This window comes from Seriola dumerili, unplaced genomic scaffold (assembly GCF_002260705.1).
Source record: "Seriola dumerili isolate Sdu_G_001 unplaced genomic scaffold, Sdu_1.0 BDQW01000073.1, whole genome shotgun sequence".
Lineage (NCBI taxonomy): Eukaryota > Metazoa > Chordata > Actinopteri > Carangiformes > Carangidae > Seriola > Seriola dumerili.
This window is the reverse complement of record NW_019174328.1, coordinates 2,104,220-2,123,339: the sequence shown is the minus strand read 5'-3', so window position 1 is coordinate 2,123,339 and position 19,120 is coordinate 2,104,220. Positions and strand designations below refer to the sequence as shown.

At 38.4% G+C, this 19,120-nt stretch overlaps 1 protein-coding gene across 2 annotated transcripts; it reads right to left on the bottom strand.

Annotated features, from left to right (window-relative positions):
• Positions 1 to 306: 306 nt before the first annotated feature.
• Positions 307 to 17,873, bottom strand: fam204a (family with sequence similarity 204 member A). 2 transcript variants are annotated; one of them, XM_022743864.1, is made up of 7 exons: positions 17,522 to 17,873; positions 17,162 to 17,246; positions 16,889 to 16,919; positions 16,202 to 16,307; positions 14,522 to 14,611; positions 1,058 to 1,167; positions 307 to 898 (listed from the first exon to the last, which is right to left on the bottom strand). In XM_022743864.1, exons 1-7 carry the CDS (start codon positions 17,756 to 17,758, stop codon positions 847 to 849), a joined length of 711 nt encoding a protein of 236 aa, XP_022599585.1. In that variant the 5' UTR covers positions 17,759 to 17,873; the 3' UTR covers positions 307 to 846. The 2 variants fall into 2 exon arrangements, with proteins under 2 accessions (XP_022599585.1, XP_022599586.1); XM_022743865.1 differs by having other exon boundaries at positions 16,202 to 16,304.
• Between the last annotated feature and the right edge of the window lie 1,247 nt (positions 17,874 to 19,120).

The following is a 19,120-nucleotide window of genomic DNA, read 5'->3' as shown; positions in this document are numbered from 1 at the left end:
AGCATTGCAGAAGTGTTGAGTAGCGGCGGAGGCAAACGCTGCAGATCAAAGGAGATCAAAGTGACGGCGCGAGGAATCGACGGTTTTTTATACGAGTTTACAGATGCTGAAGAGAAGCTCATCACACAATGAGCGGCGAGTGGAGGCTTCGGAGAAACAGCGCGTGCCTCTTGTTCGGGCAGAGAAACAATAGCATGTCTCCCAGCATGGGTGAGCGCCAACATAAAGCCTCTGTTTCATGTCTCTCACCCCCCCCAACTCCCCCTTCACCCTCCCCTCAAACTGTTCACTCAACTTCCAGTTTACGACTGCTCACAACAGTTTACAGCAGCCAAATTTCATTTTCTACTCCTAAATCCTATCGCACATTATCCTGTACATTGCATTAGGGCCCTAATCTTCCCTTTCTCTTCCTCAGAAGAAGAAAGGAGCGCCTTCATGATTAACCCACTTTACAGCAATAAATAAACGCATCATCCAGTAATGTACACCAGATTTAATTTGAAGGGGGGAAAAAAGGCCAGAACGCTCAAATCACTGAAATGTAATGAAAAATAACACAATGCAGACACCAATGGGCGCCTTAGGAATTAATTTGAATGCTCCATAATTTTTTTCTCTCTCTCTTGTACTCTCTGGATTGGTTTTTCCTCAGCCAACTGTGTGACTTTTCCCCCCTCACACTCTGCTGGTGTGAAGTCTTCAAAATATACAAAGAGAATAAAAAGAAACAGGATCAGTCTGCTATAAAAAAAAGCAAACAAGAAACATCACTTTTATCAAATTAACTTATTAAAAAAAAAAAAAAAAAAGCTTGCAGTCTTTCCCCTTTTTCTTCCATGTTTGTCACATGAAGCCCATGTTGCTTTTGGTTTCCCATCGTTTTTTCGCTTCAAACCTGCAACACAGAAAAAAAAAAAAAGAAACATTGAATGAATCTGTGAGCGAGTAACCAAAGAGCAGCTAATGCAGGCTTCAGCATCTTCACTCTACTTGAACCCAGAGTGGCAGATATGATGGCAAACATAAACACGAGGACATGAGAGAGACGTCGTACCCCCAGACTATTTGCTTCTTCCTTTTCTGTTCTGCCCTCAAAGCTTCCTCTTCCTGTTTGCGTTGCACAAAGTCACGGCAATCAGCGGCTTGAGCGATTTTCACAGCCACCTATTTAGAGGCAGACAGAGGAGAGGCCCATTAGAGAATGGAAATCAGTCTGTTGCAAGCACAGGCACGAGCTCCCCGACTGATGTGTCAGGGTGGCTTCTCGTCAGGGTCTCTGCTGCCTGTGCTGCCTCCTCCACATCACAGCAAAACCGTCATTGAGCCGAACAACACATGAATGCTGTGCTTCTATTCGGGCATTTTTACGTGACATTAGAGCTGGTGATCAGGTAGAACATACAGTATGTGGCAGAAATGAACTACAGTTTCCTACAGCAGAGAATCAAACGTCATATATACCAATATCAGTAAATTCAACATGATGCAACAGGATGAAGCAGCAGCACAAAAAAAACCCCGAAAATATAAATTAAACATATAGAACAAATGTTTGAAGAGCAACATCAGGAGATTTTACATAACGTGTAACACACATATGAACATATAACTCCAATAATACCTTTGCTATGATAATTCTTCTCCTTAAGACAGCTGGTGGTTTTATTACATGTTCACTATGATTTTTTATTATTCATAAATTTCCTTGTTTCTGAAACATACATAAAAGCTGAAACAACGAGTCAATTGATAATCAATTTATCGTTAAAATTAGTTGTTACGTATGAAAAGTGCAAAAATTTACTGATTCCATTTTCTTAAATGTGAATATTTGCCGTTTTTCTTGTCGTCTGTGATTGATGTTTGGGGTTTGTTAGTGTCACCTCGGGCATGTTTCACTATTTTCTCACATTTTATCGAGCAAATAATTAATCAAGAAAATAATTGACAGATAAATGGATGATGAAGACAATCATTAGTTGCAGCTCTAGTAGACGCTGAGTTCGCTCCAGTGCTTTTTGTGTTTATCTTTAAAAATCCAACCATACAACCAACATACTGGAAATATCTCTACTATATCAGCTCATGGAAAATAATGGTAAGGAGACACAGTAGCTACATACATGGCGGTGCTCAATAATGTTAGTGGTGAATATGTGTGAGTATATATCTGGGGCTGTAGTGTTGTTGTATTAAAATCATTCTGATGTTTTTAAGATCCTGGCACATTATCTCTCCCACACATTGTTTTATTTTTGATGACGCCTTTTTTCTTGTTTAATGTGCAAATGAAACAACTGAATAAATAAACGTCGAGACACATTGTTCAGTATTTTTGGTTTTCGTCTCAGAGACGTTGCAGTGGCGTTTTTTCCGCTCATCACCAGTGTAAAAAGTGTTTGGAGTTCTGCAGGCAGTCCCTGAAATCAGAAGTGAAGAGAATGACCGTGACTGCAAGAGGCAAACATTCAAATCCCAGGGAAGACATGTGTGTATTGTGAAGCAGAATAATCCCAATAACCCCAGTCACACAGAGGCACGGGAAACAAAGGGAAAAATCCTGCCTCCTCTGTCACTCCTGAGATAGGTTTATTATTCAAGCAAAGGCAAACTTTGATAAACAACTTGGAACAATTTCACCAAACCTTTGGGTAATTCTCTGTAATATTCAGAGTACAATCAGGGGGGAAAGGAAGTCTTAAGGTAATGAAGAAATGTGCCACCACTGCGCCACTTGAAAAAAAAAAAAAAGACCTGCTGGAAAAAAAATGTTTCAATTATAATTAAGTGGGATAAACTTTATTAGAAAGACTGAAACTAAAATATCTCCTAATGCATGCTGGGATTAAGCAGGTCAGAGCGAGCAGGCAGGAAAAATTAAACTCTAAAGGCTTTTTATCACCATATTTCAGGAACCAAGGGTGTAAAATGTTCTAATTTGGGATACATTAAAAGCCATAAAGGTCTTTCAAAAAGATTAATGGTACTTTGCTTGGATTTAAGATAAGGGCTTCGGCTGGCTGCAAGTACTGGGCTCCGGCAGGGCCCTCAAGGCATTCATCTATACAGTCACTGGAAGATTTGTGAAAGCGTCTGCATAACCTGGAGCGTGCATACTATGACAGTTCTCCAGTTCTTTGCCATTTTATAGGTTTTAAATTCCTCAAATCATGTTTTCTCCTCTTAAAGAGAGTTAGAACAGGTGATTGCTCTTACATTTGCAGCAAGATTTGCGAGCAGATAAAACCACACCGGCGTGTTCGCTGCTCCTTGTTGGAGTGGTGTAGGTGCTAAACACTTTTGAGTGGCTGCGATGCATGCTGAGATTATAAACCAGACGTTTATTCAATTGTTGACAAATCCGAGAACAGCTCCTGCTCTCTGTGTTTGCTGGAAAAAAAAAAAAAACAAAAAACACATTGGCTCATTCTGGGAGCAAATCAAATGAAACTGCATGATGCTAAATGGTTTCATTTGGAGATTTACAGCCAGAGATTTTTCTTTTTTTCCTACACGAGGATTACCCACATTAACCTGCTCTCCTGTGGGGTTGCATTTGAAATGCAAAAGGTCTTGAAAACACGCCTTCCCAAACATTCCACGAGCAAAATTAAAACCCACTTCCATGCCCCTCATTTCCCCTTCTTTTAAATTCACAACATAGCCTTTACTATATTTAAAACATTAAAGGTCTTTAATTTTTTTTCTTTCTTTCTTTTTTTTTTTTTTTTTTATCAGTTTAGTCTACAATCCCTGATGGTCTTTACTGGGGCTCAACATTAATGTCAACCAAGTTACCTAGGAGACAGAACAGATCAAAGAGACAAAAAAAACCCTCAAATGTCTGATTAATCAAGCCTGCAAACAGCTTATTTCTTTTAGCCTGCATGCAAGTATGAAAATGAGATTCCGAGAGCAGTACATTGTGCAGATTTGTTCATTCTTATCTGAACAAAGCCAGCGGCAGCTTATTTCATGGATCACTGGCACTGTCAGCGCTGTGGCGCCGAGCAGGTGACGGCTCCTCTTTCTGTGGCGAGAACAAAATTAGCAAAAAGTCGGCACAAATTAGCCTCTCATATTTTCAGTAATATGACATTATTTTTCATTTACTTTTTTGATCCACTTTTCAGGATTTTTTTCCCCCTCCCCTTGCGTGCATCTTAGTGCCAAATCCTTTCACATCAGAGGCTGGTGAAAAATAAGAATGAAACTACAAAGCTGGAATAAAGGCAGGAGACAGGAAACCTCCTGCATTCTTTGTTTATGTGGCTCCTAAAAGGCAATTCTTCCCACTCCACCACATATTAATGTACAATTAAGTGTCCATCACAGGCGTGTTTCCGTGCCTCTCTCTTGTGTGGCCTGTGCACAGCCCTGTTAAAAACAAGGTTTATTCAGAGGATTAATACTCTGACCTTTGGAAGATTTGAAGGCAAAAAAAATTCATCGTGCACAATGTTGGCACTGCAGCAGCAGCAGCTTAAGGCCACTAGGAGGGTTAAGTAAATAGTACCGTTTTCTGTTCATTCGTGTTTGGGTCGTCATGGAGATTCAAGTGGAGACCCAAACATGGGGCCTCAATACAAGTAAAAAAAAAAAAAAAGGAAAAAAAAAAAAAGAAATAGAAAAAATGAGCATTGCTGCTGTGTAAGAAGACAAACCAAGTCTATCTCAACAGTTTCACACACTGTTTTCATTTGTGTGTCTGTTCTCTTGCATCAGTTGTGAGGTGTTTGATAAATGAAAGAAGCATTAGGAAGTCTTTCTAAGCAGCCCAGGGTTCACAGAAACACTGTGGCAATTAAACAGCGAGTGGAAAAAGACAATAGCTGAATGAAAGATGAGAAAAATGCGTCTCCATGTGGATAAAGTGTTAAAGCTCCTATTAACAATATGAAATAAATGATGGCTTTAAGGGAAGAAATGGCCTTAAACCCATTCATAAATTTCCTATCCAGGAAGCCTCTTCCAATTAAAACCTGTGAGAGGTGGATTAACAAGGGCTATATGGCTTTGCCTCGCTAAATCACCTCCCCAAGCTGCTCTGCTGCATTTGACGTGTAAACGATTAATGACCAGCCTAATTCCCTTATCACACTACCTTAATGCCTAAATAATGTGGCCTTAGTCAACTTTGGAAAAGCAGGGCTATATAAGAAAGGAATGAATATCAGATTAGGCAGCTCGTGTGTTATTTCAGCATAATTTCTTAGAACTGAGGCGGAGGGGGAAGAAAAATGGGTTTCAGCAACACAGGGAAGGTCAAGAGATCAAGAGGTCAATCAATACCACCCGTATCGCATTAAGAAGGAAAGAAGTACAACGTTTCATTCAGTTAGTTTGGAAATCTCTAAAGTAAAGTAATAGACTGGAGGAAACACAAAGAATATAAAGCAATCAAAGCTTCATGTCTCACAAAAGACAATAAAGGTGACAGAGACATCACCACATGCATACACACCTCAAGAGTTAGGAAGAGCTAACTATTAGCTATAGACTATTAGCTACAGTGAATAATATACTGTTCATTTCCCTGATTACCTGTTAAGTCCAACAACCTCTAAGAGTCCATGGGAAGGTTTTAAAATTATTATTATTATTTTTGCCATAATCTTATTTTGTCCAACCAACAGTTCAAAATGCAAAGATGTTCAGTTCAGTCACAGAAAATAACACAAAGAAAAGAGAAGCAGGAGCCAGTAAATGTTTTTGCCATTTTTGCTTAATAAACAACAAGTAATCAACTCTCAGAATTACTGCCAATGCTGTGTCCAATATCACTCACTACTCCCTATATAGTCTGAATGTATAGTGAGAATTATTATACCTTATAAAGTGGACCATATATCCCAGAATGCATCGTGAAAGTAGCGTTCAAACGATGGTCCCTAACCAAGCAATATATACCGTCATGCATTGTGCTTGTGCTGAGAAAATGACTCTGTGTCAGAAAGTGTTTCTTCATTTTACCACTGAGCTCACGATATAGAACTACATAGATGGTGGGGGGTGGGGTGGGGGGTGGTGGTGGTGGGGGGGTGAATGAGGGATTTCAGACACAACCCATGACAAGTTCTACATTGAAAGGGTTCATGAGCAAAATTATGTAAGTATTAAAAGTATCAAGTGTAAAAAGAGTGTTAAACTATTAGATAGTGTATGATTAGATCATTCTGACTGATGCAATGTTAGCAGCATTTCATTGTTGTAGCTGGTTGAGGTGGAGGAACAGGTGGAGGGTTGCAACAAATGATTCGTTTTGATTAATAATTAATTAATCTGTTCGATTCGTTGTTTGGTCTGTAAAACATCAACAAATAGGAAGAAATGCTTGTTACAAGGGCCAACGTCTTTAAATCACCTGTTTTGTCACACCGACAGTCCAGGCGCAAACATTATTCACTTCACTGAAACTTAACACAGTGAAAAGCAGAGGCTCACGTTTAAGAAGCTGGAACAATGAAGCGTTTGGCATTTTTGTAATAAACAGGGATTAAATGATTAATCAGTTATCGAAATAATTGCTGACTGATTTTCTGTTAATCTACTAATCGATTAATTAGTTACCTATTTCAGCAAATTTGATATAGTGTGGAGTGGTTTAATCACATTCTGTAAACTCATCATCACGTTTAGGTGTAAAACTTTAATCTGTGAAGGTACTAGTAACTATAGCTGTTTAATACATGTAGTTAAGTGTAGTATTTCAATGATACAATATTGAAACTGTAGTGTAAAAGTAAAGTGCACATACCTGAAAGTTGTACTTTTGTACATTATACTTTCATTCACCCATCGATCGTCCCAGAAGCATTAAAGTTGACTGGGAGTTTGATGGTAATCTCAATTACTTAAACAACTACTGCTTCGGTACTAAATTCAGCAATAGCAATATATATATAGCAATACATCATCATAATCCCATTACAGCGCTTGGTATAGTGGTATATTCCCACACTGTTGTAACCAAAGTTTATCAGTCTTTCATGGGGCAGCCTCATAAGAGCTTGTTGTAATCTTGCCTGCACTTTGACAAACAGAATTACATGGCAGGCTAAAAGAAAGTCACTCCGGGGAAGGCGCAGTAGAGCAGCCATGTCTCCATTCTCTCTTCTAGTAATCTGATGCTAGATACACATGACATGTCATCTTTAGGGAGTAGACAAAAAAAAATCTCTGAAAGTTCGCCTGCTTTGTGCACATTCCATTATCTCGCCTCTTCTGAGTAGGGTAGGCTTATTAGCAAGCTTTGAACTCACACTTACAATAATATGCCATCAACAGTTTTATAAGCTAATTAGAAAAAACAGTTTAATTAATGAGTGACTGGCAATAAAATGGCAATCATGAAAAAAGAAACCGAGGGTGCTAAGCTTCCACTACCACCAATTAAGGCCTAATTACAAACAAATTATATATGTGTTTTGCTGTGGGCTTTAATTTAAAAAAAATGGCTTTAATTAAAAGAGAAAACATACTAATTAATTAAACAGCACACAAATCTACATTGAAAAGTATGCTTTGTCTATCAAGTAATTAATGAAATACAATAATCCAAATGAGATTCCCAGGCATTTGATAAAAGCTTAGTACCCATTTCAAAATCCATTTCAAAATTAATGGGCGAAAATTTAATGTGAGTCATCCAGAGATACAATAAAAGTTCATTCAGTGATAAATTGCTTACGCTGAAGGAAAAATGAACAAAGAGGAGAGTTTCCCTAAACTCTCTGCGAGGTGGCCTGGGGGGGCTCGCAGGGGAGAGGGAGTCAGCCTCCTCCTCTGATGTGGGGCGGGGAAAGTCAGAATCTGATAAAGCTCACTTTCACAAAAGCGCTGCTCATGAATTTTTTGATTACAAACACGAGGCATGGCGGGGAGGAAGGTGGCGAGAAGAAAAAGGTGTTAAATAACATAAATATCATGAAACACTCTTAGTTCAGCTCTTTGTTTCAACTAAGCCACCATGTCTCCTCCGACAAAATGCCGCACCACCTTTGTTTCACAGCATTTAAGCGAGGCTTTCCAAAGGGTAGATTTCAAGGACAGTGGGGCTTTTCCTTTCAGCTGCTGCTTCTATTGAAATACGAGCTGGGACATAATGAGGGATATTATAACCATCCGTATGTTCAAATGCTAAACCATAAATGGCTCCAGTTAATGCATATTCATGTGGTTAATTATTGCATGTTAAGTGGTATAACTACTGGAAGGGACCACTTTTTAAACAATTTAGAATCATGATCATCATACTCTGAGTAGAGATCCGCCACCCAAAGGCCATCCAGAGTTCAGGAAGCCACAGGTCAAAATGAGGCTGGATTAGGGTATCAGGAAACCAGTTGCCAATCAAACACAACACAGGCACTTTAAGACCAGCAATAGGAAGCACTATTCTCTATTTCTTTGAATGAAAAATAGCAGAAACAAATGAGTAAGAGGTGAGAAATCATTCAAAGTGAGTAAGGGTTAGGGATGACTTCTTTTTCAAGATAGTGAAAAATAAAAGCTGTGTCAGGACTTCCTAAGCAGGTTTCCCTGGAGTACGTGCTCATGACATTTATACAATATGTGTTGATTCAAAAAACATGTTATGATGACAACTTCACCATGAGGAGTATGTAATTGCTGCCAAGTGGTGTTTTTGTAGGACTTCACTTTGGACAGAAGTCCAAGAACTGTTGTATTCATACTATTCTCATGACTCATCACCACACTTAAATACAAAGAGATTAGTGTCCTTAATTGAGTTACTGAAATAATCTGGTTTTGTTTTGTTGCATGTAAATGTAATAGATGGTTTAGAATAGGCTTCGGATCTTCTAGAGATTTGATGACGATGTTTGTTTTTGTTGAACTGTAGCTGTAGTGTCACACTGATTTTATCGCTTTCATTCTTGTTTGCATGCTGTATGCAAACTCAAATCTACAAGGCATTATGGGATGGCAAGAAAATCATGGGGTCCGAAGAGGAAGTAAACAGTTTCATACATAGTAACTGGAAAACTCCTGGGCTGGAAAGGTCAGTGTAATCAGTGAAAAGAGACCTGAACTGGATTACAGCCTGAACCAGCAGTTCTGTGAATACAACAACATTTAAACCTTATTGCAGTAAACTATTTTTTAAACATTTTGTCTTAACTTGAAGAATTAAAGACTAAAGAATTTATAATCCGAATAACTGACTTCATTTAACTTGAGTCTCCTGTGATGTGCATAGTTGACACTTTGTAGTGTTCACATTCTGGCAAACAACTTTAACTAGATAAGACACTGATATAACACCAGATCTGAAATACACTGATCCTCCATGGTGCCCAGCTCTTTTGCTCTGTGCAGACTGAAGAGAAAAATCACTTTCTACTACATATATGCTTCTTTGTGTGTGGTTCCATTTCTGGGTAGTTCAGGAGAGACCAGCAGCCATACAACTACTTTTTATGTTTCATATTCTTTAGCTCCTGGAAGTCATGAAATGGACTTGACACCCGCTATTGTGACAGACTACAGAGGGTTTCTGTTTTGAAGTGGTAATGCCATTCTAATAGCTTTGATGAGTGCTATAAGGGAACTGTAAGCTCTAATATGGTGTGACAGTCTTTTGTGGTGAAATATACCCACTTACTGTATATAAAGTACAGCTTCTGACTATTTCAAAAGACCTCAGTGGCTCTGTTTTATAAGGAGAAAAAAGAGCAATGGAGTAATTATTTATTGTAAGGCTGATGTTGAATGAAATACGAGAGGGTGGATTAGTGTGACAAAGAAAGCACTGTACAGTAGTTGAGGTTAAAGTACACAAAGCAGTTTTTGTCTTGCTGAGTTGATTTTTATCATTCTGAGTTATGGAACGATACTGAATGAAGACACTAATAAAAGTTCTCTCTCAAAATGCCAATGCAAAGGATTACGACATTCAGTAGTACATTTTATTAGCAATACCAATCCAGTGTCATGAAATTATTTGGTTGCAATCGACCTTCAAAAGACGTTTGATACAGTAAACCCTTTTATCTGATGCAGTGAATTTATAGGATGTGATAACCTAGTAGTTGGTTTGTTTAAGTCATACCTAAGTAAATTTATTCAGTATGTAGACATTAATGGCACCATATCAAATCCAGGAGCTGTCACATGTGGAGTTCCGTGGGGATCAATCTTAGGACCCTTACTTTTCCTAGTACACGTGAATCAGATACAATCTGCAGTTGATTATGAGCTTGTTGTTGAGCTTGTATGCTGACATTTTGGCTTTGTTAATACAAAATGTGTCTTTGTGAGTTCAGAGTTAATTTCCCTACAATTGGCTAAGACTTTAATTATTTCATTTGCCTCATACAATAACCTTACTCAAACCAGATTTGTGAATGTTGGCTATAATGAAGTCAAAGAAAAAGGACACATCTTAGTCTCTGGCTTAGGTGGTTTACTTGATCCCAATTTCCTGGTAATTATACAGTTCAACAAATTGTCTTATGTCTGTTAAAGATGACGTTTTTTTCATTACAATGTATGAACCAATTTAAGTACAGATAATTCTAAATAATCAAATTGTTAAATCGTTGCTTATATGGCTAAGTATGTTGCAGTAAGAGTGTGTACGGTAAATGCCTAAATGTCCAGACATCGGAGTATTTACATGTGTTTACTGGAGACCAACATGGGTATAATACTTGTCATGTCAAAAATCTGTCTAATTTGTGGGCTTGGTTCTGTTGGATTAATGTCACTTGAAATTTGGTACATAGGCTACAGAAGTTTTTTTAATTAAAAAGGAAACATGAGAGACGTACTTCTGTCTGTATGTATTGTTTACAGGACAGAATAAAACCAAAGCAACACATTACAAATTTCCTTGTAGGTCACACTACACTTTAGACGACACAGGAAGCCTTCACCATGCTTTGTAGCATTGAACAGTCATCAGCTTTTGCACTGGCTCATTTACCAGGAACGGCGGCAAAATCAATCTGTCAAATATGAGCTGCTGGATGCTATCAAGGTTCCTGACAGGCTTTGAGCCATTTAAACAGTGTGTGTCAATAGTCAATAGATGTTATGCTAATTACAGAATTAATCACCCCACATGCAACTTGCAGCAGTGTAAAATAATGTGCAGTAATCAAAGGATGGAGGCCCAGTCTTCTTAACCGGAGGACCTGCACTGTTTCATCCACTGAACTACGAGGACTACCAGGAGGTGAGAGGCTTTTTACATTATTTTGTGTCTTGTATGACTTGTGAAAAGAAATCATGCTCAGGAGGATCAACAGACATCTTTATGAGAAAAGAAACCCTATCTGCTCAGTTTAAAGGAATACATTAGGTAGCTTTGTCTAAGCAGTGTAATAATATTTTGTTACCTAAAAGGGGGTGTGATTTCTTTGCGCCATTTTCGGGGGCGTTGGTACTTTCACTCAAAAAAAAACTGGAGGATGTCTTCGTGAATTCATCTAAAACAAAGACTTACAGCCTTGGGAAATGTTTAAAAACTGTAATGAGAATAAAAAAACGCAACCTGCAATATCCCAGCCGCGGGTCTCAGAAGTTTGACAGATGAAAGAGCACATATCTCAGAATTTGTAAGGAGCCTTCAAAACAGGTTTTTACCAAATTGTTTTAATGTTCAGATTAAAAAGAAGAAAGTAGAGCAAATGGAAATCATTAATTGATTTGAGGGAGCTCAAAACAGCAGAAACAAACATTTTCGTCTTATAAAAAGGAGGATTCTGACAGCAGGCACTCTATCTTCCTTCCATTTGCCTTTGCTTGGAGGAGATAAGTGGGAAACCGTTAGATTGAGGATGAAAATACACTGAAACATTGTCATCCAACATATACCAGCGTTTTCCTTACAAAACAATGCCTAAAGGGACAAACAGGCCTCTTTAGTTCTTCACAGCTGTCGGAATGCTTTTGCATTTTTTGCAAAGACAACCTGTTCCTATTCTTCCAGTGAAAAGCCTGCCACAATCATGTCTTGGTGTTATGACCGTAAACAAATTAAACATCTAAGCCATTCCGTACCAAATGAGCCACTCAATTATAACCTTGAAATTGATTCTGGCCACAGCGGGGATTATTGATCCTCTAAATGTTTGTCACCGTGCTCCTGTCAAAAGTGAACAGGAGTGCTGTAAACAAACATGTTGGTCTTAATGCTATCTGCCTTACAGACGGCATCATTTAAGATATATCATAATCCTTTCTGATTCACAATCCTTCAAACTTCATGGCTTTTAGCTGCCACTTCATATTTTCCATATATTCAGCGTTGCCTTCCTTTGTATTCAAAAGTTAACGGCGTACAACTTTACGTTACCCAGGGTTCGGGGATTTCAAAATGGTCAATTCACTACCCGCGTGAAATGAAGTTATCACTGCTAAACAATGAGTTGTGGCTGCCAGACTGCTGTCACGTCTCATCACGGTTCTGGCAAGACGTGAGGCAGGTGCCAGAGAGGCGAGAACCTCGGCTCAGGCTAAAACCAATCCACCAGCGCTCTAAGAGGCTTTATGAAAGTACAGCGCAGGTGCCACTCACAAGAGCTTTCATTTAACTCCCCCATATTTGACCACTTTGCTAGCAGTTAAGGTGGGAATATGGAGGGGCTGTGACGCTGCACACTAATGTCTATTACACAGTGGAGGTACCAGGGACACGCATGTAATGCCAATTCAATGAATGGTACAACTGATTTTTTTCACTTTTAAACACAGAACCTTATTTTTGGAGCTGACTTATCCATTCAATAGGGTGTGGTTTTCCAGAAAATGTTTGATGAAAATATAAAAATTATATATAATCTATATTATATAATTACATAACATTTTTTTTTTAACTGATGAATAAAATATCCTGCAAACACACCTTCTGCACTCCTGTTTGCAGTCTTTGGTGTCATTTATTGCTAAATCTTTCTGGGTGACGCATCTAGTCTAAAATTAATATAATCAGTGTTTCCTGTGATTCTGATTCTCTGCTGCAGAGCTGAAAAATGAGGCGTTATTTCACCCTGGTTCCAGAAGTAAAAGTCCCATTTTTTTTTGTCGTAGGCATAGTTATGTGTGAGTCACAGTCCAAGTTGGAGCCATTGTGTTGCCTTGTGCTGTTGAATCATCAGTACAAAAGACAAAAACAGTGTCAGAAATATTTGGTTCTCTGATAAAGGTCAAAGGTGCAAATCTGTGGACATAAAAACAAAAGTGACTACAACGCCTAAGGGGAATTTCAGTAAGAAACATCCAATCACAGCTCTTAAATTTCATAAACATGGCTGGGAGCAGTTGCCAAGCAACCAGCGGAAACTCCAGAAACTTACTGGTCCCCGCCAGGAAACAGTCTGGCATGTAACCCCATGAGAAAATGTGATTTTGTCGTTTTTACGCTTTGGACTTTATACAGCTAAAACAAACGCTGAGTCAGGCTAACTGTTTCCCCCTGTTGCTACGCTAAGCTAACTGGCTGCTGGCTATAGTTTCACTAGTATCACATTCAGAGCACAGACATGAGAGTGGTATCAATGTTCTCATCTGACTCTTTGCCATTATTTCCAAAAATCCTGAACTATTGTTTTAAATCAATTCACTCATAGATACTGCTTCAATTCAGTAACTATGGTGCTGTGTTTTGTTCACAACTGCAACAACAAAGCGTTTTGAATTTACAACTCTGATCCACTCCTGTGTTGGCGAACGAGGCTTGGGGGTAATATAGTATTTAGAGCTGTGTTTCATGCCAAAATGAATTTCTTGGAAAATTATTTTAAATAATTGGTGGATACCAATAATAAACTGGTGGAGGATCACGATGTTATGAAAAACTACCTTGTTTCTATGTTGAGGAAAATTGAAGATATCATTAAAAGAAAATATTGAAATCCGGAGTAGAGTAAAATATTTCCTGAACCTTCTTTGCAACTCTTTTGCAATCCACGACTAACAATGAAATCTGAGCCCACAGTATGTTACATGTTTGTGTTGCCACTATTATTAAATGAAAAAGCTTATGGGACGCTGTAAGCAACATGCATCATGAAACAAAGAAGTTTAACTTTGATGCTCAAAGTACAGCAATTCCCCCAGTGCAGAAGTAACACCGCAGCTGTATGTCTTTTTAACCACAATTATATGTGTGTGTGGGCTACATTTTATGCTAAATTAGTTTCAAACCACTGCCAAGGCGGTTAGTTACAAAACTTCAGGCACTGCATTTAGGGACATGTACACTTCAAAGGTATGAAACTCTTACCTGGAGAATGATTTAACAGTTGGCTTGAAAGCAATGTACCCTTCATTAAAAAGCAGAGCCAAAAGTCCTTTAGACACTGCAGCACTTCAAAACTAAGGGGAGGGCTTTCCATTAACTCAATGGAAAAAGGCTGCAGGACTGAATGGTGGGTGTCTGCGTGTGTTTTTGTTCCTCTATGTCTTTGCAGCAGAAATGGCCATGGATCCATTAGCCTGATTTGTCACAGCGGGAGCACCCCAAAGATCTCTTATCAGCACAACGTACCTCTCGAGTGGCGAGTCTGTCGCTCATCTCCTCTGCCTTTGCAATGTCCCCTTCAGCTACGGCCCTCTCTATGCTCTTTTCTAGGCCGGACTGCAGAAGAGGGGAAAAAAATTCAGATTTTTTCTTTTTTTTGAAATAGGGGTAGAGAGAAAAAAAAAATCAAAGAGTAACTTCAAAAGTCCCCAGGGCCTTATTTTTAATATGATTGCCATTACTACAAATATGTAGATTTCCCTTCACAAATGAAAACCTTTTTGATTGGATATTAGTGGGGAAATCTTAGAAATGCTACAGGAGATTACCAAACATAAATGTGACTCTTTAATTACACATTTCCATTACAGGCCTAAGCAGAGGGGGTGTGGAGAAGCCCCCGGTTACTGATGGGAAGGCAGTTCTGCTGTGATGAGCCTATCTGAGGAAGCCGAGCGCCAGATTTCTTCATCCCCAAAAATTTCATCATACTAAAAAAATACACTGGAAAGAGTCTGTAATTATTAATGTGTCTCCTCTGATGTATTGTTTGAGGACCTTAACTCAACTGTAAAAGTGCAAGGACAAGACCATCAGGCTTAAAAATGCAGAATTAGTAAAACAATTTTCTCTGTAACTCTGGTTGCTTGCTCTTGATTTTGCTTAATATAGTTTATTATTCTGCTGATAATTTGAAGCTGACACCGATACAGCCTGACTAGTGATCCCAGTTATCACCTATAGTATCCCATAAACAAAACTCAAACTCACAGACCATCATCCTTTCTATCAGGAAACGTGTTTTAAGGTCACTGAAGAAACGCTGTTAGCAGATGAATTAATTACATCTGACTGCTATAACAGCTTTTTCCCACAAATGACTGTGTGAAAGACTTGGCAGAAATAAAAAAAGACATATTAATTACAAGGAACTGCATTTGAGGGATGAAGGAGCCCCTCATTATGTTGATGTGACAAGTTCTGTTTCATTCAGCTTGTTAATCATTTCTTTTATCCTTTCATAGTTGCCCTATTCAGAATGAGACTAAAATCAGCAAAAACTCAATTTTATGCTGCTCTGAGATAAATTAAGCACAAAATACTCCAAAATAATCATTAAAAGGATTTCAAATTGAAATGAGAACAGTTCCCATTCACTGGGTCAGCTATAATGTTCATCAAGCTTGCAAATATTTTGCTTCATTGGCAATTTACAAGCCTTTGCATGAAATGTTCATTCCAGTGCAGAAAATGTATCTGAATGGAAGAGGGTTTAGTCTTAATTTCCTCAGTTATGAATGCCACAGAAGTTGTAGCACCTGACCAACTATTATAACCATATTAATATAACCAATAATTTAAATGTTCTAGCTGCTATTACAGAGGCTGTGTCAGGTACCGCGACACTCTCCTCTTTAGATTTCTTGCAGAGTTAAAACCTACATCTCACTTTAATCTCAACCCTACAAGAAAGGAGATTCATCCTAATCTTATCACTAAATGTAGCCAAACATAATCCTTATTATTCTTCTCAGTGTCAGGCTGAGTTGCCACAAGGATCCTTCTAATCCATATGTCATATCACATAAAACAATGAGAGCCTACGGTGGCACAGAAACATAAAGGATGTGAAGGTGTTACTAACAGCTACGACAGACACAGTATTAAACCTTAGCAGATAAGTTGGAAGGCAGGAGTCTTTGTTACCTTCGGAGGGGGTTTGGAACATGCAGGGGGATCAAATCGATCATTTACACCAAAATACTGCTTAAGCTCATCCCAGTGCTTCTCCCGCTCCTCCTGACACTCTCTGCTGACAGAGGAAATGTGTGTTAATGTTCATCACATGTAGACCAGCACTGCGATAAGTCAAACTGTATTCACTAGTTCTACTCAGCATGCATCCTTTAACTGGACTCTATTTCTGTCTTTATGCTGGAATCAGATCATACCACATGGAAACATTTTGTGAAAGAGTTTGCTGGTGTCACATTTTGCACTCAACAAAACAAAGCTCTGATGTTACTCTGGCATATAGATGATTTAACAAATATCTATGCTTTTTGGCTGTTTATACTGTGCATTATAAAACAACCATTTATTAGAGTGTACCACAGATCAGACAAACAATGGTTTCTGTTTCTGTTAATGTCAATGTGGTATGAAAATCAACTTTTATTTTGCTGTGATCAACTATCTTTTCTTTTCTTTCTTTCTTTCTTTTTTTACGATGTGTTAGACACATCAACAATGTGATCCAGATTGATTTGAAGAATCTGATGTGTTTGGTGTATTTGTGTGTTGGTGTGTTGGTATCAAGGTGTCACGATATCAGAGCTGGTTTCCATACAGTTGTATATACTTCCCTGAGAGGACATAGGAACATTTTGGTACCTTGTCTCTGTAGGTTCCTCACTTTCTGTTCCTGCAGAATGAAATAAGAGACATAGTTAAAGGTTTTTAGGATTGTTTCATACAAATGACCATCAGCTAAACAGAAGTAAAGTGTAACAGGTGCAGATGGTGGTCTATATTTATAATATAGTTTAAGGTGAGTATTTTTTTCCTCTCATTTGTCATAAATATTTTTGCCCATTGGATAAGGTGATATACATAGTAATAGGGGCAGCAATTGTAGCATAAAAATCATTGTATTGTCACTGACACCTGTCTTGTGTCGTCTTCTTTTTCTTCTTCTGGGGATCTTCATTGTCTTCATTTCCTCATTCTTCTTTCGTAAATCCTGGAATTTCTTAAACACACAAACACACAAATTCTACCTCCGCTCTCTATATATAATGTTATGATACACACACACATATTTCAGCAGGGCATTAATAACCTTTTGTTAATCACATTTTATTAGCTTAAGTTCATGCAGGGCTGGGGATTCAACTGAAATGGCAAATGTCAATACTGTAAGTGTCAGTCTTCACTTACAACACAGCAGGTACACCACAGGTAGCTTGTGTTTCACAGACTGAATGCTAAGCTTATAGTAGCTCAGTGTAAACCACAACAACATACTTGCCACATTTCCTGGGATATACCAGGCATACTGCATGTCGGGGAGTCATTGTCTGCATCACCGGCAGTATGAGTCGAATGTGCCTCCACCACTGAGCTGAGCTTTACCCCAGCAGTGCTCTCGAACTTCCCATCCTCCGTCCTCTTCTCCTCAACATCATCCTCTGGCTCATCCTCCTCGTCACCTGGACTAAGGTCGTCTTCGGTTAAACCTTTGGGCAGAAGTCCGCTGTACATTCCGAGTCAGAAGTTTGCAGTCAGATTATACAGTAATTTATCATTTACTAAATAAAATACGGTCAGATCTCGGTAAATTGGAGATTTTGACGGCAGTTGTTGTTGCTGACACTCATTTCCGGGTAAACACTGTGACGTTACTTGTAAGAAAGCGCCGATTGGCTGAGCGCTGGGCGCGTTGAGCAGATGATCCAATCAGAACTGTACATACAAATCCTCAGCACGAGGACCAAACAAAAGCTCTTATTGGCTGTTTTTGGTAAGAAAATGTTTAACAGTTGTCGTTGCTCTGTTTTAGCTAGCGGAGCGGCTTTTTTGTGCAAACTTTACGGTTTTAGTGACAGTTAGAGCCCAGAATAGAGGTGTGGAACAAATTTGATGAGTTACAGCAGTCTTAGCCAGTCTTTGCAGTGAAGTAAAGTCAAGTCAAGAACAAGCTGTTGTGGAGCATTTCTAATTGAGGTGAGCCAGGCTACTGACAGGTCTGTGAATTACCAAGAATCATTCAAATGTTAACCTATATTTGTGGCGAGATAAGCTTCCTTCTATGACCAATGGTTCGCAATTTGCCCAAAGTGCTTTGGGCATTACATTATTATCAGAATGATTAGCATGCAAATCTTGTATAGCCCTTGGCACTGGCACAGGCACATCTACCCTTAAATTGCTCTTTCACACTCATTCACATTAGGCTTTCATTTGGTTGCATCTTATTGCAAAGCCAATAATCTACATAAATTATAGCCTGTATTTTGTGTGCCATTTGAATGTAGAGTTAGACCTGTAACACCAATATATATCTAAAAAGGCCAATAGCCAGGTCTAAGCAGGCTGGACAATGTATAGGAAAGTATTTAAGGTAAAGCAGTAGTATTGTGCTGTATAGGGCTGGGAATTTTGTGCAATAGTTAGATAGACACAGAACAATACTTTTTATCTAACTTTCCATTTTTTATAACTAACTATTCCTACATAAGTACATAACTGTGCCTCAATAAAATACACTTTAAAATTGGCAAAATTATAATTTAAAGCAGATAGTCGTTAATCAACTTTCCAATTAATTGATTCATCCATGGACAAAAAATTAAACAACAACAATTCTGATAATTGAGTAATCATTTAATTCAATTCATCAATTAAAATTGTGAGTAGTTATTGCTTTTCTCTGCTTTCATCAATTCATTTTAAAGCAAATCTATTTGGGTTTTGGTTTTGGATTGTTGTTTGAGCAAAAAACAAGATATTTAAAGAAATATGCCAATCACTGGGAACTTGTAATTAACAACTTTCACTATTGTTTGGCATTTTATTGACTAGACAATTGATTAATTAAAAAAGAATAGACAACTGAATAGATAA

Bases quoted from the DNA above. Each gene is read 5' to 3' on its own strand.
- fam204a (XM_022743864.1), bottom strand. From the start codon at position 17,758: ATGTACAGCGGACTTCTGCCCAAAGGTTTAACCGAAGACGACCTTAGT. The intron at 1,168-14,521 runs GTACGTTGTGCT...GCCTCTAAATAG, and splicing joins ACAGACTCGCCACTCGAGAG to GTGGCTGTGAAAATCGCTCA. The intron at 899-1,057 runs GTACGACGTCTC...TCTGTGTTGCAG, and splicing joins AAGAAGCAAATAGTCTGGGG to GTTTGAAGCGAAAAAACGAT.